Source organism: Corythoichthys intestinalis, chromosome 21, assembly GCF_030265065.1.
Source record: "Corythoichthys intestinalis isolate RoL2023-P3 chromosome 21, ASM3026506v1, whole genome shotgun sequence".
In the NCBI taxonomy this organism is placed as follows: Eukaryota; Metazoa; Chordata; class Actinopteri; order Syngnathiformes; family Syngnathidae; genus Corythoichthys; species Corythoichthys intestinalis.
This window is the reverse complement of record NC_080415.1, coordinates 23312981-23337680: the sequence shown is the minus strand read 5'-3', so window position 1 is coordinate 23337680 and position 24700 is coordinate 23312981. Positions and strand designations below refer to the sequence as shown.

General features: G+C 39.0%; 1 protein-coding gene across 12 annotated transcripts in view; it reads left to right on the top strand.

Moving 5' to 3' along the window:
• The window catches only part of pald1a (phosphatase domain containing paladin 1a), a 124000-nt gene that overhangs the window by 64668 nt on the left and 34632 nt on the right, over positions 1-24700 (top strand). For 11 of the 12 annotated variants that reach the window (XM_057826621.1, XM_057826619.1, XM_057826620.1 and 8 more), the window contains one exon: positions 20180-20335. In XM_057826621.1, the coding sequence (XP_057682604.1) occupies positions 20180-20335 (156 nt within the window). Of the gene's footprint in view, positions 1-7177; positions 7221-7294; positions 7460-20179; positions 20336-24700 lie in introns of those variants that run through there. The other variant, XR_009061797.1, reaches the window with a different exon arrangement.

Sequence of the window (24700 nt, the reverse complement as noted above, 5' to 3'; positions counted from 1 at the left end):
TGCCAAATGGCAAGGTCGGCGATTGAAAAAAAAAAAAAATGGAGGAACCACCGAGACGTGTGTGTTCGGAATAGAGTGGCCACACGAAGCGGTGACTCAGTCGGCCAAAAACTGCCAACTGGTGTCGTATTTTTGGTTGGTGCACTTCATCATTTATTGTGTACATATGTTTGCTGTCAGTCTGTGACTTATTTACGTGTCACACTTCAAGTATATGAAGAATAAAGCACAGGTTTAGTGTCAAAAGAGTTGTTTTGATCTTTAATTTTCGATAACAGACAGTTCACACACGATACATCATCACTGATTGAGAGTGCCTCGGTGCTTTTTATGATAACGTTAAAATCGAGGCTCCCAACGCAGTTTGGGAAGTTTCATAGAGCCAGAAATTTGCTATGGCTGGTTGTAGGACACAGCAAACAAATCGGGCTGGAGGGCTTTGCAGACCTTGGACGCAGTGCTCGACGCCAGTTTGAAGCTAGCCGCCACAGCTAGCTGTCTCCACCCGAGTCTAGAACATCAAAAGTCGGCCAGACCGCCTCGAAAGAGTCTTCTGCGTCGCCTGCGTCTCAACATTTGTATTATCAACATTTATTCAATGTTGATGAGCAGAAGATTTACATTCTAGCGTTTCATCTTGCAATTAATTAATTACTTTTTAAAAGTAAGATTAACTACACTAGTTCTAGTGTACTGGCGTAAGCCCTTGGCGATAAAACGGGTTTGAAAGTTTACCTGTTTGTGACTTGTGTGCTAGCGCTGTTAGCATGCTCCCGCTACTTGCTCGTCTTTAACTCACCATAGCCTGATGTGCGCCTCCAAAAAATCCTGACTACGCGTCACATTCATGTGTCGTGTCGTGACTGCCAAAGGACTGTGATTGGTCCGCTTATCCGCCCATGACAACTTCCGCAAACGTCTTCTGTGTGGCCTACGCTTCAACATTTGTATGAACAACATTTGTTGTCTATTATTGATTAGCTGCAGCTCCAAATAGACCCTACTCACCAACGTCACAGAATGACGTGTCGCTGTATCCGGCCGCCATATTGTCCGTCATTGTTTATCCGTATTCTCAATGGTTTCAATTTGTCGTGCAATTTATAGTGCAATTCATGGAAGCCCCGGTTCTTTCAGACGCTGTAAACTCATTGGATGCGTTGCATAAAAGGCGTTATGTGGAAAAGCTTCAGTCTATCCATTCGCCTGATCCATATTTGATGCCTAAATCGATATTTTTCGACCCGCTGTCTTCGCCCTCTCTGCCTGACATCTGCTACCCTGATATCTACAACTATCTTGTCCACACAAAATCAGCCTATTCTCACGAAAGTTTGAAAAACTTTAAGAACAGCACTCTAAGCAACATTACCCCGTATGACCCTTCCAATTTTCTAAAATGGCGACAATCAATAAAAAAAAAAGTTGACTGCGATGGCCGACGCTTCGAGGATAGGTGGATATTGGACTATTTCTTCAATAAAACACGCAACAACTGTGTCTGCCTCATTTGCAAAGAGACAGTCGCTGTTTTCAAAGAGTTCGATATGACGCGATAATGATATTACCGAACAAGACACGCTGACATGTACGACAACATTACAGGGAAGATACGCAGCGAGAAATTATAGCAACTTGAAGCTAGTTTAATTTCACAGCAGCAGTATTTCGCAAGAGCCCGAGTGTCGAAAGAACGCCACAAAGACGAGACTGTTGAAATTATGAATTAAAAAAAATAATGAAGCAAATGTGACACACAGAAGGGCTTGCTAAAATTTGTTTAAATATATTGTTTTATGTAAATCAGCCAAGGTAGCCCCCCGCATTTTTACCACACCAAATCTGGCCCCCTTTGCAAAAGGTTTGGACACACCTGTTTAACTGATGATCCGTAGACGAGGCCAGCTTCTTTCACTTGGTACCAGCTAAATATTATTCAAAATGTAATGATGGTGGAAGAAATAAGCATCTTGAATTTGAAACTGTATGTTGTCGGCGATTAGCCTCGCAATGATCTTAATTGTGGTTGTCAGCCCAAAACCCTCTAAATATATATTAAATGCATCTTACCAGATATAAAATGACTACTACATAATCTGTGGTGATCGTTTGGTGCCCAGTTTCCTCGTCGAATTTCAGCAGTCCATCTTGCTCTCCTCTCCGGGTGTCTTGGAATACGGTAGAATTTCAAGTCTCTCCGTCTAACTTCTCTGTTACTGCAACCAACCGCCACACACGCCTTCACTATTATGATTATTAATGTCAACGAGCAGAAAAACACGCCATAATAGGAGGAATTTACGTAGCGGTAATGCGTAAACACGACGACCTGACGGACAATATGGCGCGGAGGCGTGATTGTGACGTCAAGTGAGTGGGGTCTATACACATGTTCTATCTCTGTTGCCATTGCTGTCTATGACCGGAAGAAAACTAAAGTAATTTGACAAAAGTCCCCCAAAACTGTACAGAGACAAAGCCACATCCCTCTAGTGGCTTGGCGGTGAATTACAGAGAAACGCGTTCCCTTGACGCAGAATTTCGAATGCTCAATGACGACGTAGGGTGTAAGCCAATGCTCTACCGTCACCGCAACGCGAAGCATAAATCAGCCCTCATTCTTCAGCTCCTCCAAGCCACTTCATGTTCAAATGAATTGGACGTCTATTCCCGTCAATGGCGCTGAATATGCCTGTACTTGTGCTTCCCTAAAAGTACCAAATATGGAATGTAATGTGGGAGTGCCGTCATGAATTTGTTTAAAACAAAATAGCCCACTCATCACACGGTCATAATCAAGCAGGAGCCATGGAGTACCCTGTAAAAACTGCGTGACCGATCAGTTTCACATAGTGGAAAATTGCATATTTTCTCTTCACATTGGTCTTGCCACACGTTTGGACTCTAAAGAGTAGCTAGTGCTGCCTAATGCCCTCCCCCCTCACTCGTACGCTTCTGAAATGCACAAATTAAGAATGAATGAGGGCAAATCACAGTGTGTCCAGAAAGACGGGCCCCCACGGTTTGGACGGGGGAATGGAAAAATATTTGGGGAAAGGGGAGAACTCCTTGGTGCAGGTTCTCCGAGGGGAAGCTGCGGCACGTCTTTCAAAAAGATCGAGGTTGGGCCTAAAACGAAAGCTCAATGCTTCCAATTTGCGAGCGCAGGCGGATCGTACACTTTCGTGTACAACTTGCAGGATTTTTTTTCATCATTGTATCCATACAACAATTCACAGAAATCGGTCTACAGTGGTACCTCTACATACGAAGTTAATTCATTCCAGGACCTTGTTTGTAAGTCGAAATGGTTGTATGTCGAGCAGGATTTTCTCATAAGAATACATTATAATCCCATTAATTCGTTCCACAGCCCAAAAACCTACACTAAATCCTTAATAAATACTGCTGGTACTATTACAAATGGCAATTACACATAGCAAAACATTTAATTCATAAATAAAAATTGGAATAATAATATAATAATAATAATAATTACTGTAATAATGTAACAATGATTACTGTAATAATGTAACAAATCGGGTTCTAATGTGGTGGACGTTTTTTTCTGTACCTGAACGCACCACGTGACTGAAGTGAAAAAGAGAGGAGCGGTGCAGTTGACTTTACTTTCGCATTTAATGTTTTCTTGAGTACACGATCAATTGCGGCGGACAGCAGGCGTATTGTGTCGGATAAGTTCTGAAATAAATGATAAAAACCTGACAAAGCTGGCGATTTCTTTGGCGATGTAACCACAATAATGATTGTCAACTTCTAAAGACTGGCGAACAATGGTCGGAGGAGGACCGTGGAGACGTATTGTTGCGCCAGTTCACGGATGCACACCCCACGCTCATATTTCTCTATAATTTGCATCTTCATTCAGAAGGTGAGCGTCACCTTTTTCCTTGTTTCACCACCTGACCCAACCTTTTTGAAACCTGTGTTGATTTCTCTCACTAGAAAGTCTGTCTCCGGTGCTGTCATGCCGTCGTATTTCGAGCATGACGTCGGATGTAGAAACAAATGGCGAGTCAAATTTTACGTCTGATGTCGAAAAAATCGTGTGTCGAAGTGATCGTATGTCGAGCTACCACTGTATTTGGCTTTATTCGGCAAACTTAGTGGGAGAGTGCATCGTAGCCAGAGAAAGAATTAATTCATATTTTTTAAGCGACTGGTCATAAAATAGCCTCAAAATCTTTAAAAATATGATGCAACAAAAATAAGTGTTTCTACCAGCAGGCTTTGCCATGGCCACGGGAAGCAACTGGTTCCCATTTATTGAAAGAACCAATGGCGTGGGAAGTAGGGTGCTGAGGGTGCTGCAGCACCCCCTGGTGTTGGAGGGAAATAAAATGTTTTGGGGGGAGGGTTTACAAATAAATAAATAAATAAAACATTGAAACAATATTTATTACATTTTGGGGATTAAATACAGTGGGGAGAACAAGTATTTGTATCAAATATATGTGTTGAAAACGTTTTTTTTGTTGTTGTTGATAACACCGCCTGACACCTTGCTTGCCTCCAGGTCATGTTGAATAATGCACTTTTGGAACAGAATAGTAAACTTTTGACAGAACAGGTGTTAACATGGCACAAAAACGAATTAGCATTATTTTTTTTTTTCTTTAGAAAAAAGCTGTGATATTTTTCGGAAATTCAATTCGAGGTCGAAAATGAAGATGACTGTCCTTTAGTGTCTTCAAATAGGTAAGGCATGCTTGCATTGTAGCCATATTATTATTTGTTGTTGCTGTTGACTGCCGCCGTGCAGGGCGCTGTTGGATATTCGTGTGCAGTTTATTTCAGTGTTGTGACATATTGGCCGCATTGTCGAGCCAGTTCACAGTTGCGCACACTACGCTCATATTTTTCTATTATTTCCATCTTTATTTCAATGGTGAGCGTCACCTTTTTCCTTTTTTTCACCATCTGGACTAACCTTTTTGGAACCCGTGTTGATTTCTCTCACAAAACAATCCACCGTGCGTCCGTCTTGCGGGAAAACAAAGAAACCGCGGCGCCTGTCATAAATCGTCGTATTTGGACCATGTCGTCGGATGTGTAAACTAATGGCGGGTCAAATTTTCGAAAAGAAAAATCGAAAAGATAGAGTGTCAAAGCAATCGTATGCTGAGGTACCACTGTACATTTAATTATTTTATTTTTGGGGGATCACAAAAGCACTTACATTCTGGGTGTACCACCAGTAGTCACCTCAGATTTATTGGAAGCCAACTTGACCTTTGCCAGAGTACAGAAATCAGCCGGTTTTGACGTTGTTATTTACTGAAGGTAAATAAATATTCATCTCGAGGGACTTTTCAGTAGGCTTTGGCAAATCTGTTGAGTCGGGGCCACAGGGTGTAATGCAGCTGTCATCATTCAGCTGCTGTTCCTGTAGTTTGTTATTTTTTCCAGGAGTTTTCATAGCTGTGAATGAAGTGATATGTTTAATACCGCCAGTGAGTGTTTACAGCATGTCTTTGGCTTAACTGATCTGTATATATACCTGGAAATTAGGGGTGCACGATATCCATTTTTTGAAACCAATACCGATATCGATAATTTCCTGCTCCTTTTGGTCAAAAATACGAGTGGTGGATTCAGCATAGATTTGCCTTTGACCTAACCAGAATTTTCATGATGACACAAACATTGTTATAATGAACAAAACAAAGACAAGAACAGTTTTGACTTCAAATAAAGTGCCTATGTTAATTTTTTCAAATAAATATATTTTGAGTCAATCACAATCAATCAGTCATTATCATTGACGATGTGTTCCCCTGAACAATACGCACAGAACTAGGGTTGCAGCTATCAATTATTTTAGTAGTCGATTAATCGATGAACTAGTTAGTTCGAATAATCGAGTAATCGGATAAGGAACATAAAAAATTAAAATACAAGAAAAGAAGAACAATTAGCTAACTTACATAGTAAATGTCCGCTAGCTTAAATGCTATGAAATACTTTTTTTTTTTTTAATTATTTATACAGTGCTCTAAACAAATGGTTCAGACACATATTCCCATCAAAATTGGCTAAATATAGTTTTAAACTAAATTACGAATGCACTAAAAAAACATTAGCTCGAGCAAAAACTCAGCGTATGTTGGTCTTAACAGGGAGCAGATGGATTCAGCCATGTGAATGAGGCAGACTAGAGGGCAGTGTATCCACCTAAATCAATAACACTAAAGGCAAACACTTTCAAAAGAAACCATTACAGCGCCACTTTAATTAAACGAATACTCGAAGCAGCAAAATTTTATTCGAATGAGTTAATCGATTAATCGTTGCAGCACTACACAGAACTAAAACAAACAATCCAACAGGCATTGTGCTTTGTCAGCAGATAAAACATTTGTTGCAACAGGAGAGGAGACTTTTGTCGTCTTGGTCCATGAAACAACTTTCTTAACCTGGCAATTATAGGACAGCAAGCCTATCAATAACCAAAAGGCCTCTCAATAACTTGTAAACATAACACTGTAAAATGCAAACATTTGCTAATTGCCATAGTAAGGTTCATCACTCAGTGATGGAAAAATAAGGCCTCTAGAACAATAACAAAACTTTGCATACTGGCAAAACAGGAGTGGAAACAAACGCACACATCCCAATCCGACACCGTGCCAAAAATATTATTAATAGGCCCGATAATATATAATGTTATTGGATTTATTGGGATGACGTCATAATTCCTATTGGATTTATTGGGAGGGTTAGGGTTATAATTCCTATTATTGGACCGATAATTATCGGACCGATATTTGCACCGTTTTTAAATACATAGCGCATAAAGCTCAGGGTCTCAGGCAGAATAGCTATACACTAAACCTGGGTGATCTTCACCCATACAGTCATTGTCATGTGATTTTTATTGTGTTGCTGCCGTCTTAGTTACATGGGTTCCTGGGTAGCTTCAAGCTTCTCACTGATGTCATTAATGGTATATTTGTTTCCTTCCTCCAAGCTATAGTTTTTTCAAGAGGCATGCGTTCGGGTGATTTTCACCCGACGTTAGTGATAGAGAGTAAATATTGTATGAGTGAAATTTACCCGATGTTAGTGTTAGTGTGTTTAATTCAGACGCTCTTTACACTTTTCAAGAGAAACAACATTCAGACTGGCCGCATACTCTGCCCCATTTCATCCACAGATGCCATTCTGCTTCAAGCTTGGTTACTCTGGCATGCTAACAAGTGAGTAACACGTAGCCAATGTTAATTTACATCTTTAATTGTTAGCTGAGCAGATTTCTTTTGTTTTCAACTAGAGCGAAGCTTTTAGCTAGCTAGCTAGCTACAAGTGAAGTTGTAGCACTCAGGGAGTGAGAAAAAAGATGTCCAGAAAACCAGTAAAATACCTGACAGAGAAGGAAATACAAGATCTTCTGTTCAGGGAAAGCAGTGATGAAGATGTTGATCATGTGGAAGCAGAGGTGATGTATGACAGTGACAGTGATAGAGACTATATACCAGAATCAAGTGATGATGATGAGGAGGATGATAGTGATTGCATTTTAAACATTCATACTTTTGAAAAATAATGGTTTATAGGTTTGCTTCCTAGTCTGTATGTTGACGCATAAAGGCCAGTTATTTGCTGTTGCCATACTGTTCACACCAGGTAGTAAGTTAGAGGAAGTAAAAATCAGTTTAATCATCACACATAATGGCAAGTACTTTGTGTTAGCGGTTCCCTTAGTGCTTTGCACAACCGAAGGGTGAAATGCTGATTGATCTTGTGCTATTGTCAATGAACCAATCAGTGAAATGATTGGAGTGAATAACAGCACTTGATTCAAATGGATTGAGTCCAAATCCTTTGATTGCGGTCATTTTACTCTGAGTTCCTTTCTTGTGCAGCGTAAATGTATCATTAATGACTATTCTGCAAGTTCCTGACCAGTTTTGACAGACAAACATGTTTCATTAATTTCGGTGACATTGATGGTGATAAAGGTGTAATCCATTTGAACTGGTTGTTAGCCAATAATCCAACACATATATACTCTTATTTCAAAAGTCAGGAACGTATGTCTCGCGAGCCATATATGGCTCTTTTGATGAGTGCATCTGGCTCTCCGTCAATGCATAATTTTAATGTGGAACCGGCCGGCTCGTTTTACGTGAACGAGCTTTGATGACCTAATGGTCCATTCACACATTTTTCTTGGACATTCAAACATACATCGGAATAATATGCTTCAACTCAGTGCCCATTGGTGGTCCTCCTGTCGCGGATTGCGCAGAGATGGGTGTTAGTATAGTTTTTTGCCTTAAATCTCGACTTAGCCAGCAGCGAGGCTGGCCCCTCCCACCTCAATGCCGAGTGGTTTGGAGTATATAAAAATGCGTAGGGGAAAATTAAACCACGAAAGTGAGCTACATGGTACCTCAAGGCATAGAGGTGCACAGTCAGTTTGACTTCCATTACTTTTTCGCTTTCAAAATTGTCACCACTTCCAGGAGAGCAAGACTCACGAAACAACTGCTCCGAGAGGCTCCACCTGTGTCGGCTACTGTTATATACAAGTTCCCTGGTTGCGGTTTCCACTTCCAGGAAATATATGAGGTGCCACACCATCTTTCCATTTGTATGTTTCAAGCGGTGAGTGCGCAACCATTGTAACATACTAAGTAGCGATGTCAGGCTTTCGTTGTTGTTTTCTAAAGATTTATTTCAATCACAACTCGGCGACTGCTCGTAAAAGCCGAGTGTGCCCTCACTCTTGCTCCCGCATGATGAGTTCAAATGCGCTCACGAAAAAAAAAAACAGTGATTATAAAGCCGACTCGGACAAGCTGGCAACAGAAAATGTATATGGCGGAAAAAACTCAGGTGAATTGAAGTTCCGCTCTTAGACCCCCAATTTGGCCAAATTTCAAAATTGTCCAATATGCATGTGTGACACATCATTGGAAAGCTTAAAATCCCAGTTTTCTGGGGGAAGAAAAATTTGAACTGGAGGGCATTTAAAAAAAAACAAAAAACATTTTTTTAACAGTAAAACCCTATCTGTAGGTGTGAGGAACACGAGAGCAGAATTACAGACACCATGACTTTAACGAGATATTATCGCGTACATACCTTGTTTCGATCCAAAAACTCCATGTAGCATGTATCACTGAGTGTCAAGAAAAAGCTGTGAATGGCCACAGCTGGATTTTTCGGGGATTTCATGGGTGAAACATGGTAATATACTAAAGGTCGCGACACAGAAATCGCAGACATCAAGGAATGGTCGAGATTTTCTTTTTCATATATTCACCCTTTTAAACGTTTTTTTTTCCTTCAATTTTTCTTTGTATCCATTATTTAGCATCTAACATATTGGAGAAAATGCAACAGTAACAAAAAAATACAGTTACCGTAATTTTCCGAATATAAGGCGCACCCGTGTATAATGCGCACCCCAAATTTACTTGTAAAATCTAGGGGAAATTATTGTACCCGTTTATAACGCGCACCCTAATTTTAGCACCAATGAATAGAAGAATACAAGACAACAGAGCTCGTGTACAGAAACAGAAATGTCATTTTACTGACTGGTGAAACACATCACAAGCATAGCATTTTGGTAGTTCAAAACATTACATTAAACTGACAACTTCTCCAACTTACCAGAACCTAGGAGAAAACAAAACAGATGTGACTTTTCTTTTAAAGGCTGCTGCATAACTTGTTTGTTTCATCATGATAAATAAATGTTTCTTCCATGGATTGATACGGTAAAATGAAAGTGAGAACGTAAGTCGGAAATCCGAGAGAGCTCATTGCTGTCGACACGACAGTAACAATAGGAACTATTGTTATTTGGGTTTGAGTTTCCCGAGGGACAAATATAGTTGACGGACACACGCAGGAAGTCTGTGTGCATTCGTTTGTCATGGTCCGAGTTGCGGAGCTGCAATAAACATTGACTCAAATGAGTTCAAGAAACTAAATTCTGCGCTTCATGAAGAGTAAAAAAAAGCAGAATTTAACAGACTGAAGAGTAAAAAAAAGCAGAATTTAACAGACGAAATCATTCGGCAGATCAGAGTGAAGTATTACCGAAACAAAATGGTGACGTCACGTACCGTAATGGTTGGCAACGGATCGCCGCATACATTTCTTCAACACAACGTGGCCGTGTCAATAAAAAAAAAATTGGTGTATATATATATATATATATATATATATATATATATCTCCATCCATGTACCCGTTTATAATGCGCACCATGATTTTACAAGTTGATTTTGGGGGGGGGGGGGGGGGGGGTGCGCGTTATATTCGGGAAATTACGGTAAGCGATAGTTATTAAGTAGATACCCGTGACTTTTTTACGGACGCCATTTTTTTTTTAAAGTTTAAAATATGCGAGTGAATAATTTTTTAAAGTCTTTTTTTTTTTTTTTTTTTAAATGAAATATTAGACATCAATTAATGATTCCAAGCTAAACATGACAGACATTTTGAATATTAGATGTAATTAATTACCTTCGTTTTATGGCTGGGTTGAAACAAAAGTGGTCGCGCGATGTCTGTAAACGGGGGTTTCCAGGGTAAAATGGACAAATTAAAAATAGTTCGGGGGCTTAATGCGCGATGAATCTGCTATGGCAGCATATAGACATATTGTTCTATCAAACACAACAGTTGTTTTGGCTTAAAATACAGCAGTTTCTTTTAAAAAGAAGTGCAAGAGCAGAAACCGCTTTTTCAGTCTTGTCTGTGTTATAGAAACCCACACACTGTATGTCTCGTGGAATTATATTTTAAAGTATGTTGAGTGTTTTGGCTCTCTCCGTCAAAAAGGCTCCCTACCCCTGCGCTATATATTGAAAAAAATGTATTTATGAGCTTCAGACTGTCGACCAGCAAATGGCCACTTTCAATTCATGTGGTGACCTTGTAATTAAAGTGCTGTTTGTTTTTCACTCTCCAGTTTTTTTGTTTCATGTGGGTGTATTTGGCCAAATTACCTGCCTTTCTGTGACGGCGCTGTGAATTTGCCCTATTAATTAATTTTAATGTCAGTGTGTCGGTTAGAGTGGCATTTTCAGCACCCACGGTAGAAACTTGAGAAAACCATACTTGGCGGATATTATGTCCAGATATCCCAGGCCCCGTTAATAAGGTCCTGTCTCCTTCTTAGGCTTTTGTAATCTTTCTCTAGAGACTCTTTTGCACATTGTTCCGCAGATCAGAAATGCATTAATGACACACTACTCATCATTTGGATTTTTCTTCATGCCAGAGCATACGCAAGGACTGTTTAAATGTTCAAGGTATGTTGGATATGCATTCTCCCAGAGGTCATGACGCACGAGACTTTAAAGAGTCTTAACCGCAAGAGTACGGAGTTGCATTAATTTGCTCCTGCTTATACAGTATGCGGTTTCCACCGAGCCCGCCCCAAGAAATCCACCTCGACTTCGGGGGATTTAATCGTGACATTGTGGCTGAGCAACTGGAAAAAGACAGAGAAGCGGAATCTGTAGAAGCTATTAACATAGAGGCGTCTCCTCCTCTTCCCCCTCCTCATTCCCGACTCAGGCTGTTCACTCCTGAAGCCTGAGGCCAGATGATATATGTTTGATTGCGGGCGTATGGATGGTTGGCTCTGTAAAATGTCACGCTGAAACAACCTGCAACCTGGTTTCCAGATTGCCGTCTTTTGTGCTTTCAAAATAATGATACAATAATGTCATGTTTTTTTCAGAAAACTGCAAGTGCGTAGCATCCTTACAAGGTAATTGCCACTTCAATAGCTGAGTAGGCATGGTAACATTATACTCCTATCTTTCTGCATTCACAACAAGAATTTAAGTGTTCAATTTACAAATACATCAAAATTATTAGAGTCATATAACATAGGTGGGTGTTTGTAATAGTGTATGCAGGTATCTCAAGTTCTAACCATCAATTCGAAAGAAAGTTACTGTTGGCTAATTCAAGTTCAAATCCATACTAATATTGAAGTTTGTGAGGTCATTACTTGGGTACTCATAGGTCAAACCATAAGATTTTTGCATTAAGACCGCAATCGACATAACCAAGATTTGCCCGAAAACAAGAATCAATTAGATTAGGGGGCCGTTTACATGGTGACACTCCGACAACAACAACAGAACACAACCCATTTCATGTTTGCATATGGCGGAAAACACAGACAAGGCTGAAAAAGCAGTTTCTGCAATTAAGGGGCTTCTGACTCAACAAGACATGGAAAACTTATGCATGCATTCATTTTCAGCAGATTGGACTATTGCAAAGGTATATTTATGGGTCTTGATAAAAAATCAGTCAGGAAGCTGCAGCTAGTACAGAATGCTGCAACCAGAGTCCTCACAAATACAAGGAAGCTGGACCACATTACACCGGTTTTGAAATCGCTACACTGGCTTCCAGTGAGTCAAAGGATAGACTATAAAATACTACTGCTCGTCTACAAAACACTTAAAGGCCTTGGGCCAAAATACATGCTTGACTTGTTAGATTCCTATGAGACATCTAGACCCCTAAGGTCGTCTGGAACGGGTCTTCTGCATATTCCAAGAACAAGAACCAAGCAGGGTGAGGCAGCATTTAGTTATTATGCTCCTCACCTCTGGAACAAGTTACCTGAACGTCTGAAGTATGCTCAAACTGTAAGCTCTTTTAAATCAGGGCTAAAAACGCTTTTGTTTAGCACTGCATATCCATAACTGGCTATATATTTCAATCTACCTGCTTTCTATTCCTCTTGTGCTTATCTCCATTGCTGATTTCAATTATTATTATTAGTAGTAGTTTTTGTTATATTTTTGTTTTATTTTTATATATTTATTTTTATTCTATTTGTGATTAAATGCGATCTTTTGTCTTGGTTTTTACGTTGTATTGATTTAAATGTGATTTTTATGATCTTCATGTGATGTAAAGCACTTTGAATTGCCTTGTGTTGAATTGTGCTGTATAAATAAATTTGCCTTGCCTTGCCTCTTGCACTCCTCTTTAAAAGAAACTACTGTATTTTTTCTAGTCGATTAATCGTTGCAGCACTACTTCATTCGTTTGAATGCCGAAGAGCAGCATTTCCACTACGAGTCCTTCATGGATGACTCTTACCCAAAGCTCTTGGACACAGACACCCTGCGTAGAGAACTCATTTAGGCCACTTGCACCTAGGAGCTTGTTCTTTTTGTCTAAGAATTGCAGTTTGGGTTCACTTGTCAGCCCACCTGAAAATCAACACGTATGGTTGACATTTGCTGGTCTGTGCATACGTGAGGGTAGGGTGTGCATGTGGTGGGGAGTGCATGTGTAGGCTGCCTTTCCATTCCAGACAGGTCGAGCTTTGGTTTGGGATTTGAGTGGGAGGCTTGCTGCTTGACGTGATGAATGGCTGCTTGTGCGAACCTAGAAGGTCCAATACGGATCGCTTGGCTTACCCCCCGCTAGCTCCGTCGCCTGATAATTGGCACCAGATGTCAGTCAGATTGAGACCTCCAGTGACCTTTTCACCAGGCAACTCATGCACTTGGCAGAGCAATTTCAAAATGGTCTGAATATTGATTTTAGCTTTCTTCTCCAACACCATAGTTTGAATATGTGAAATGTCAATCAAAAAGATGTGACGTGATGTAAACTGTTTGGATGTGCGACAGAACAGCGGTTGGGGTTTTCATTTCAACTGGAAAGTTAGTTTTAAAAAAGACACGGTGGAAATTCATCCTTGGTTAACAACTTTTAATGGTAATTGCTGGACTGGTTGATTACTCTTCTTTTCAATTGCTCAGATTAAAGGAACCGACATACTTTCTTGATGATAAAAGCGGTGTAAACCAAGGGTTTTGCTCTTTGGGTCTGGTTCTTACAGTGGAAAATTTGGAAGACTACCTCTAGTAATGGAAGTAGAAGTCTTAAGTAAAATAGAAACTAACACACTCTGATAATACTGGTGAAGTCCACATCTGCAAAAAAAAAAAAAAAAAACAACACAGAATTGGTTTGATATTATGCCACGAAAATATTTAGTTTTGGAATTTGTAAAAGTGTTTACTTGAGGAAAAAGGATTCATTCTTTAATTGCCGCTCATTTCATTGCCACTTTTCCACTGCCTGATAGACGCGGCATTCAAAGATGGCAAAATCAACCAAAGCAATTTGTCTCAGGTCGATAAATTGCAGGTGCAAATGAAAATCTTTGCATATGCTTGTCAGGGTGCCTAAAATAAGCTACCGTAAATGCCGATTATATACATTACACAGATGCAATCCTGCTAGCGCCCGAAGAGTGCCCTTGGAGTTTTATTTATATTTATGTAGGAATGCTGTGGCTGAACATTTCTGGGGGTCCAAGGCACACCTGGTAATTGGGCTTTCAATGCAAATCCTAGAAAGCACAAAACTTGAGGCGAGCAGCCAACTTTTGTGAGAGTGTTAGCAACAATTCTATCTTTAGTCCAAATGTTTCTCACCCTGTGAATCATTAGGGCTGTCTGGGAATGGACAGGAAATCTCCCTGTTGCGTCATTCTCCTCTGGAATTACTATGTTATGGTGAGCTGTGGACATTTTGAACGACCACCACTACCTTCACCAGATTTTTAATAGACTTCCAATCCATTTGAATTTAGAGACACTGGCAGCGATGATCGCACATTTTTTAAATAAATAAATAAAACAAGGTTTATTTTATTTATTTATATTTAAAATATTTTTAAAAATAAACAAGTTTTTTTTAATTACAGGTAGCGCCCGGGTTACGACGTACTCAACTTACGTGATTTTGACTTTACGACCCCGTAATTTCATCCGCATTTTGTCTTCAGTCTTTTTGTGTTGTTGTTGTTGTGTAAACAGAACCCTATTGTACCTCACGGTACCTTTTAAAAAAAATTTTTTTTTTTTAACGTTACTTTATTAATATGACGTGTTCTGCCCTCACGAAATGTGAAGTTGTTCAGGTTGACAGACAGCAAATAAGGCAATTGTGGTTTTTGAAGCTTTTTGCTTCTTTCATTTTTGACCATTTGTAAAGCTGTAACACACAGATGTGCACTTATGTTCAAAACTACACATTTTAACAATAAAACAATTGACACAAAACAATTGGTGTTCAAACATCCATCTAGTCTAAACACTATTGAAATTTAATAGATTAAATTAGCCTAATATGCCTAGTAAAAATCTGCTAGCTTAAATGCTACGAATGCTAACGTATTTACAATTCTCATAGCAAATCGCTCTCACGTAACTCAACAAACTGTAGCTCTAAACTTACTTATGAATGCATACACAAACGTATATTAGCTGAAACAACTTAGAGACTTATGTGGGCCAAACTAGAGCGCAGCTGTGCTTTATCCATGTCAGACGAGTCTGCAAGGCAACAATCAAGCCAGACCCAACGCTGCCACCAGAGAGCAGTGTATCCTCCATCATTAAACAAAATACAATACTTTTGGACTTTTTGGAAAGTTATTTTTTAGATTTAGGGGTGCTTAAAAGTTTAATCCCGATTTTTGCGGAAATTCAGGTTACGTCACCAGCGTAGGAACAGAACCTGTTCGAAACCCGGGGACTACCTATATTTTAATTCTTAAAATGTGGAAAACATTAATTAATCCTTTTTTTTTTTTTTTTTTTTTTTAAAGAATTAGATTAATAAGATAAAAAAGAAGATTAGGAAATGTAAAAGCACCTTCTGCTGCTGGTCAGATTTTGTTTTGTTACAGAACTGGCTGCGGGGGTGTTCCCGACGTGCAGCTAATTCCAGCTAATCAACAGTAGTATATAAACGCTGGCGATCCAAGAGAATGGTGCCGAGATATTAGCTTGCTGGTCGCCATTCGACACCTAGTACTTTTGAGTCGCTTTGTATTTACTTGCTTGTTCGTCAGCCGCCTTTGTTTTGTGACTGAAGGAATCTGACCTTTTAGCCAGATTGCCGGAATCCCGCCAGCTGAACCGCCGGATCCGTGCTGGCGCAGCCCCAACGACGCAGGCTGGCGAAAACCCGACAACCCGGCCAAAAGGCCAAACTCCGCGCGTTCACCTTAGTCTTAACCCCTTATACTGACTCCATTTTGAAAGCTAGAAGAAGGTTTCAAAACACAATTGACAATTTATTCAGGTCGACAGCGATCAAACAGCAAGGCGAAACAGCAACAGACCCAAGTGATGAGGCAGACTCGGGGCACCATATCAAAAGTCAACAAAAGGTTCCCGAGAAAAATGACAACAATTAGTTAAACATTCAGTCTTTTTGAAGGCTCTCGCGGGGCTGTGGGCAGGAAGAGGGGTGTGTTTGTGTCTTCTTCTGTTGCAGATTTGGCCGGTCAAGTTCGTGTGTCACCGTTGCTGGGTCATAGTTAATTAGACACCTGACGTGGGAGGTCGGCCTGCCTTGGTGTCTGAAAGGCCCCAAGCTATGAAACTTAGAGTTGTTTTTGTTATCCGGTGTTGTGGTGGTACTGGACATCCTGCAATTTGTTCTGGACTGTCCTGAAGAGCTGTTTGCAGGATTTGGTGTTGCAAACGTGGACTTGTAGATGTCTTGTCTATCACCTGGTCGTCAGGGTCAATCTTGCTCAGTCAACTGCATGTTGCGCGCGTTGGGCTTCTGTGTATCATGTATCTCCTATGCCCTATGTCAAATATATTCTGCTTGTTTTCCTTAAACTATGATATAAATGCCATTTATTTTATATTGGGTACGTTACAGTAATACAAACAGTCAAACAGTAAATACGAGAAAAGATACTATTCCCTGATTGATTATATTAATTAAGTGTGTTAGAGTAATACAGTCGAATGGTAACTACGAGAAAAGATACTATTTCCTTCTTGATGCTCTACCTTGTGCAGGTATTGAGTGTATTTTTGTTGTCTTATTGGCTCTCTGCCCACTGCTTAGTTTCGCATTATTGATCCCCGTCGACCTATAGTCACGGACCCCTTTTGTTATTCCTTTTCCGCGATTGCATGTTTGTTTTGTTTGTATTAAATAAAATCTTAAATGCTTCTCATCGGTTATTATCTGATCTTGGGTCCTATCTTGTTTTCCGCATTCGCGGACCGTAACAGATCTTGGTTAACAATGACTCTAAATGATTAATTGCCTATTAAATTAGTTGTTGATTAATTTGAGAATCGATTGACATTTAGATGATTAATCGTGGCAGCCCTAGGACAGAGTTTGAGTTTTTGGTAGCACTTAATTTGACAGTGGCGTCATAAGACTATAAGTGGATTTTAAGTGGCCGAAAAGTGTCATTGCATGAAATTGACTTTCCTAAGTTGCAAAGCAATAAAACTGCAACATAAATGAATGAAATGAACAAAAAAATATATTTTTATTTTGGGTCAAAATTATTTTTCGAACAGATCATGTGACTAGCACCTTAGTGTTCAAATGCAATTTTTTCAATCTCAAATATTTTTTTCACATTCAAAAACGTTTTCTATGAATGAAATTTTCCTTTTTTGATTGAAGTGATTTTTTTTTTTGTGAATATTTTATTTACAAAAATTATTTATTATTTATTTTATTTTAACTTATTTTTTGATTGAATAATAAAGACAAAAATGTCCTAGCCAAAATGTGGCCCAAACACATATCAACAATTTACTTAAAAAAAAAACTAAAAAAAAAATTAAATCAAAGAAAAATAGCTTTCGCATGCATTTTTTTTTTAGTTTCAAATTTATTTTTGCATTCAAACACATTTTTTTTAATTGAAAATATATATTTTAATTAAAGAAACTTCTTTTTTTATTGAAAAATAAAGACACTAATGTACGTCCATATGGCTCCGCCCAGGGGATACAATTTTTGACTGGGGTAACTACATTGGCATGACACCGGTGGGCGTACCATATTGAATGGATGACGATCTTGGCGAAAAGTATTGCCTAAGCAGCCTGATTTAGAATTTACCTCATGAATGATTGGAAACAAAAAACACTCATTGTCAACTTATTATAAATATTCTTGTAAGTTAATTTTATTACTGACACTGCGTTTCAGGGTCATCAACATGTTGTGCCCCCCCCTGCCCTAAAAGTCAAACTCCACCTATGCATAAGACCGCCATAATTATGACACGACACTGTCATGAGCATTGAATGCTTATGACATGTCATTAAGTGTCTACCGGCACATCACGTCACTTTGAAAATGCATGTAAAAGATGCGAACTGGACATAAATGGAGTTCGTGACTGAATTTCCCGGATGAGACTTTATGACATTTGTCATAAGCATTCATTAATGCTCAATGCAATGTCATGTCATACAGTAATTAATACGGTCTTATGACAGTCTAATGCAGGAGTGTCCAAACTTTATGCAAAGGGGGCCAGAATTGGTGTGGTAAAAATGTGGGGGCCGACCTTGGCTGACGTCCTTTACGTACAACAATATATTTAGGCAAATTTTAGCAAGCCATTCCATGTGTCACATTTGCTTTATTATTTTTTTTTTAATTAATAGTTTCAACAATCTTGCAACTAGCCTTTGTGGCGTTCTTTTTCCACTTTCGGGCTCTTGTGAAATACTGCAGCTGTAAAATTAAACTAGCTTCAAGTTGCTTAAATTTCTCGCTGCCTATCTTCCCTCTTATCTTATCGTACATGTCAGCGTTTCTTGTTTGGTAATATCGCCTCTCATCAAACTCTTTAAAAACAGCGACTGTCTCTTTGCAAAAAATGAGGCAGACACAGTTGTTGCATCTTTTAGTGAAGAAATAGTCCAATTTCCACCTATCCTTGAAGCGTTGGTCGTCGCAGTCAACTTCCTTTTTTTTGTTGATTGTCGCCATTTTAGAAAATTGGGAATAAAGGGGTCACCCGGAGTAATGTTGCTTAGAGTGCTGCTGCCTTTTGGTGGGTAAATGAGGAGCAGCATTTAGTGTGTAAGCTACTTCATATGCTGGTAGCAGTACTGCTGACCAATTTATTAAGTCTGCGTGCGGGCCAGACGTTATTGATTTTATGACAGAGGCTGGGGGCCGGATGAAATTTGACCAAGGGCCGCATTTGGTCCCCGGGCCGGACTTTGGACATGTCTGGTCTAATGACGCCACTCTCAAATAAAGTGTTAGAGTTAGTTGAGTTTTTTTTTCCACTACAAGTTTCAACAACTCTTATTGACACCAATGAATATAAAGCCTTGAAATGTTTTGCCTGTTGACGAGTATATCGATGTGACACACACCCCTACAATCAAAACACAAAGCTGGGTACCAGGTAGCTAATTGAAGCGTCAGCTCAAGCACGAAAATGTCATAAAGCCTTTAATCGAATTAGAAGAGTTTGCTGGCCTCCTTTCACTCTTGCCCTTCGCTTGATCATTATTCTTGTAAACAGGTATTCAAACCATTTGCTGTCAAAACATTAAGCAAAAGGACCTTGGGTAAGTTAGGCACAGGAAGGTGGGCGAACTTCACCAAAGGTTTCCGACATAATTGCTTTGTACTGTTAATGACTTTCTTTCGGAAAAATAAGTGATGACTATTTTACAAAAAGTCATATTTTGCCGTAATGGTTTTTTTGTTTTGTTTTTTTTGTTTTTTTTTTAAATCTGTCATGTTTCTTATTGTCCTGAAATGACAGACAGGAAGGAAGAAAACATTCTGTGGAACACAAAAGCTAGTCTTGCTTTCTGTATTCATCCTGGCTTTTTGCGACTAAGTGTATACGCAATTATGTTTCTTTTCTAAATGTTTTACTGTCAAAATACTTGGTCTAACATTGTAAATGTTTTCTGACAGTTGGTTCATTTTTGTGAGCACCGTCATTTTTATTCCTGTAAATAATTGTGTTTTGGATAATTGCGTTTTTTAATTTGTAACACTGATATTTTAAAGATTGCTTATTGTTAGATTGACTTTGTGTCCAAATGTTTACTCCGTCGTCAGTGTCATAAAATGATCGGTTTAATCCTTTTCAGTTTCATTATGCATGTTTTTAAGTAAATGGTAAAAGAAAAAAAAAAAGAATGATGAAAAATGTTTGTTATGTTATAGTGAACACAATAAATTCTTATCAAAGCTTTTGGTTCCCAGTCTGTCACATGAAATATCCTGATAGTAATTGTTCGCAAATATTCTAAAATGGTCTGTATGTTGAAAACTCACGTGTAATAGTGTTTAAAGTAATCTGTCTCGCACTGATTTTCTACAGATCAAAAGCGGCAAGTCGGAGAGGGAGTGTCATCAACTTCTGCTGAAGAGCCTGCAGTATCTGGAGCGCTACATTTACCTCATCCTGTTCAACACTTACCTGCACCTAGAGAAGAAAGACTCCTGGCAGCGCTCCTTCACACTCTGGATGGAGCAGGTAACTCATATTTATTGTGTTTTTTCCCCTGGGAATTTACAAGCTTGATTCTGGTTCTTGTTGTTTTTTCATACGTGGTAGCTTTATGATGTCAAGGCTCTGTTCTTATGAATCATTTGGCCAGCTGTGCCAGTCTACAATAAAAGACTTACGGCATTCCACACAAATCTGTACACACACTGCAATTAAATGCATCTTATACATTTGGGTGCAAAAAAAGAAAACAAAAAAAACCTGACAGATGTTTACGGAACTTTCAGTCCTTATATAACCACAGACAAAAACAAAATGCAGTTTAGTAAGTCAGTCGTTGTCAACTAGAGTCACCCTGGAACCTCAGTCCTCAGTTTCATGTGTTGTTTTACTTCTACTGCAGCAAAGTAACCCACATTTGTATCCATGTCTGAAGAAGATAAGATACTGTATGGTCAATAAAAAGTCATCAACACACTATTTATATGAAAAACACTTCATCGTCACTTCAAGTCCAATCATAGACTTCACCATCAGTTGACAAGATAGCTCCCACAAATGTTGCACCACACCTTCCCATTGGGGGAGAAGCATATGCTTATCAAGTCCCGTCCCCTGCAGGCAAGGACGCACAATCAATACATGGTAGAGTAGGCAATGTACATTGTGTTATCCAGACGTGAAGGTGTTGGCCGGACATGGGCGTTGGTTAAATGTAGGTCGCATTGTTGAAAAAATTCTGTCCAGTGAACTCAACGACCAGTTGAGCAACTCCATTGCACACAGATGTTACAGTTCAAATCAAGTGGACAGCATGCACATATGACAGCAGTACTACTTTATCTTTGTCCCTGACATTCCTATCATTTATTTGTTGTGGGAACACTATTATGTCTGTGTGTGTAGCAGTAGTGTTATGGTATTGAGGTTAATCATGGTAGCGACTCAGAATACTGTCGTTGTAAGTCCTTTTAAAGGCAGCCAATGACCCTATGCTGGTCAGTGCTGGGTCAATGGCATTCCAGAGGCGAGCGCCAATGTTAGTAACCGAAAATGATTTTAAGGTAGTTCTAAATTTGCGGTAAGTAAAAAATCTGCTCCCTCTCAAGTCATAATTGGATTCCCTCACTTGGAATCGAATTTGTAAGTTAGACGGGAGACAATTTGAGTGGCCCTTGTACATCATCTGAACAGTTTTGAAATGTATCAAATCATAACATTTTAAAAGCTTGGATTTGATGTAGCGCTTATTTGTGTGTGATCTGAATGGCGAGTTGTGGATGATCCGAATCGCTTTCTTTTGAAGGATCAGTAGAGGATGTAGATGTACCATATGTGTATGTCCCCATACCTCTGAACAATAGCTAAGATGTGGCAATATCAGTGCACAGTAGAGAGTTTGGACAGCCTTCTCATCTAGCATATTTTGGGCTCTAAAGAGAATAGAAATGCTTCTGGCAAGCTTATTGCGCAGATGGCTCACATGGGCCTTCCATGTTACTAAATCATCAATTACTACACCTAAGATTTTGTGCTCTCTTACTCTTTGTATTGTCACATTGTTTATTTGTATAATTAAGTGCTCCTTGAGATCTTTTCTGCCAAATAGCATGTATTTTGTTTTTTCAAGATTCAGAGATGATCTATTAGCGTTGAACCATTGCTGCAATTTTGCTAGTTCGACATTTATTAGCTTAGTGCAGTGCTTCTCAATTATTTTCTGTTATGCCCCCCCCCCCCCCCCCCAGGAAGACGTAAATGTTCCGCGCCACCCCAACTCTCTGCCGCCATTGTAAATATACTGTAGTATCATTTGTATATAAAGTTCTTATTATCATACACCTCTGCATAACATTGTGTTCTTTTTAATATTAAAGAAAAACTAATATAGATCAACTTAAAATAAAGTGTGAAAAAAAAAAAAACATCCATACTGTAAAAATACACTCAAGATTCATTTTTTGACTGTTTGATACTGAAAAATAAATCTAATAAAATCAATAAATAATAATAAATTAAAATTGATTAGCAGATTAACTCACGAGGACAATATGCCAAACAATTAGACCACAAAAAAAAAAAAATTAATAGAACAAAAACGACAGTTTCATTGGACAGAGGAATAGTTTCTAGTTTTGGTGCAGGCAGTATGAGCTCCTTTGCTATGGTGTGGGGTTATTTTGCACTTAGCAACTTGGTATGCCACTTTATATGATGCTGACAGTGCTCGCTGGTTTACTGATGTAACACTGACAAAGTCGGAGGATTGCTAGCAATATTCGGCACATTTTCGCTGAGAAAAAAAATTTCTGCTGTCCACTGCAAACATTTTTCGACAAAGTAAACAGACTTGTCTTTCCGCGTACCCCACTGTACTAAAAGTCATAGCCAAAAGCCAAATGCTACATACGCTTTGTCCTATTTCCTTGTCTTAGCATTTCATATGTCCAGTGCTCTTTGCTGTGTGCTCTTGTTTGGTTCAAAAATATTGCGCACACGCTGAAAATGAAAATCCACTGAGTGGATGTGCAATTAAAATTTTTTTTTGGTACGGCAAAAAGTATGTTCCTCAAGGTCAAATGCGTCACCCCCAGCATCGCTCTGCGCCCCCCTGGGGGGGCCCCTACCCCACTATTTGAGAAGTACTGGCTTAGTGAGACTTATCAAGTCCTTCCCTGAAGAAAAGATATTGGTGTCGTCCGCAAAAAGTACCATTTTTAGTAGTTCAGACGCTATGTATAAGTCATTTATGTATATAATGAATAGTTAAGGTCCCAGGACGGAGCCTAGAGGCATCCCGCATGTGGTTTGACGTGTTGTTGATCTGCCCCCATCAAATGTTACATATTGCAATCGATTATGTAAGTAAGTATGTACCCAGTTCAGCACAACACCTCGAATTCCAAATCTCTCTAGTTTCTTTCACTGTAATAAACTCAAACACACGCTGCGTTCAATCGCTGGATTTAGGTGGAAAAGGGATGAACGTTTTACTGCATGCAAGCAGGCAGGAGTGTCTCGAGTGATTTGGTTGAGGATTCACGTAAAATACTCCCATGAAGGCACTTTTAAACATTGTAAAAAAAATGCATGGAAAAAATTTGAGTAACTTTAGCCTGATACTTACAAAAATGAATAATAACTGCCTGGTTTTTTGCTTTTAACCAAAAATCTAGACTATTTTACGTTCATATCTATAGAAATTGCGAGATGTACACATTCATTTACAAGAATTTTCAACTTAAAAGCTCTGTTTTTTGATGGCCGCCATGTTGTATCCATACACAGAAATGTAATTTCTGCATACAAAAATTTTATTAATTTTTATGTATGTTTAATTTTATTCATTTTAATTTTAATTTTATTGAATTAATACATGTATGTTTAATTTTATGTAACATGTTAATCTAAAAACGACGAGGGGCCGATAGCCGGCAAGATAGTAACATTGGAATTCGACTTAAATAAGTTGTGATTGTATATCAAAGAAATGAAAATTTTGCCTTTGTTGAGTAAAATTAAGATGATTCTGCATGCTTTCCTCAAGTATTAGGTTTCTGATGTGAAAATTGAGTGATTTATTAGCTGTGAAAACTACCTTTTTGTTTTGGGCAAAAACCTATATGTTAAATATTGCTATTGATCCTGAAAATATAGGTGATTATCTTTGCATATGTTGATTTTTGTGCATCTAGTTTAAAAATTGAGAAATTTATAGCCATTTTAAGTTTTGTTATACTTGTATTAAAAAAATAATTAATCGGGATTTTATTAGGGAACGACTTGGAATTTTTTTATGTCGCTGCTCATGGAGACTTATATATGCCTAAGGGAGGTGCCTGTTTTAGTTATGGTCACTAGCGGCTTTGGTTTTGAAAATATTTGAATTTTAAGTTTTTGAAAATAGGCCCCCCTGCACCCCTTTTTATGTCAACTGATAGTGAAGTCTATGGTCCAATGGAAAAAACAAAGTATGCCGCTAACTGACACTGCTAACGGTTTCTTGTATGCCATTTGTAACCCTTGAATTGTCGTGATTGAGGACCCCGTGCAACTATTGCGTAGGCCAAACCACGACCATATGGGTGTTCACTGGATTCAAACTGTTAAAAGCACACCGATAGTTGGTCTTTTTTGGGTTTCCGCCAAAAGCGCTCATGGTTTGCTTTCCAACCAGAAGTCCCAGGGAAAAACTGTCCAAAGTAAAAGAATGCTTGAAATTCGTCGAATGAAAATCCAGGCCGTCTTTTTGTCCTTATTGGGGCGGAATAAAAGTGGGGCGACATTCCAAAATGGACTGGAACAATCACTGAGAAAACAGCTGTCAGAGAAATATGCTCGCTCAATAGAGGCATATCCTTCCTGTTATGAATACCAAATATGTGCACTGTG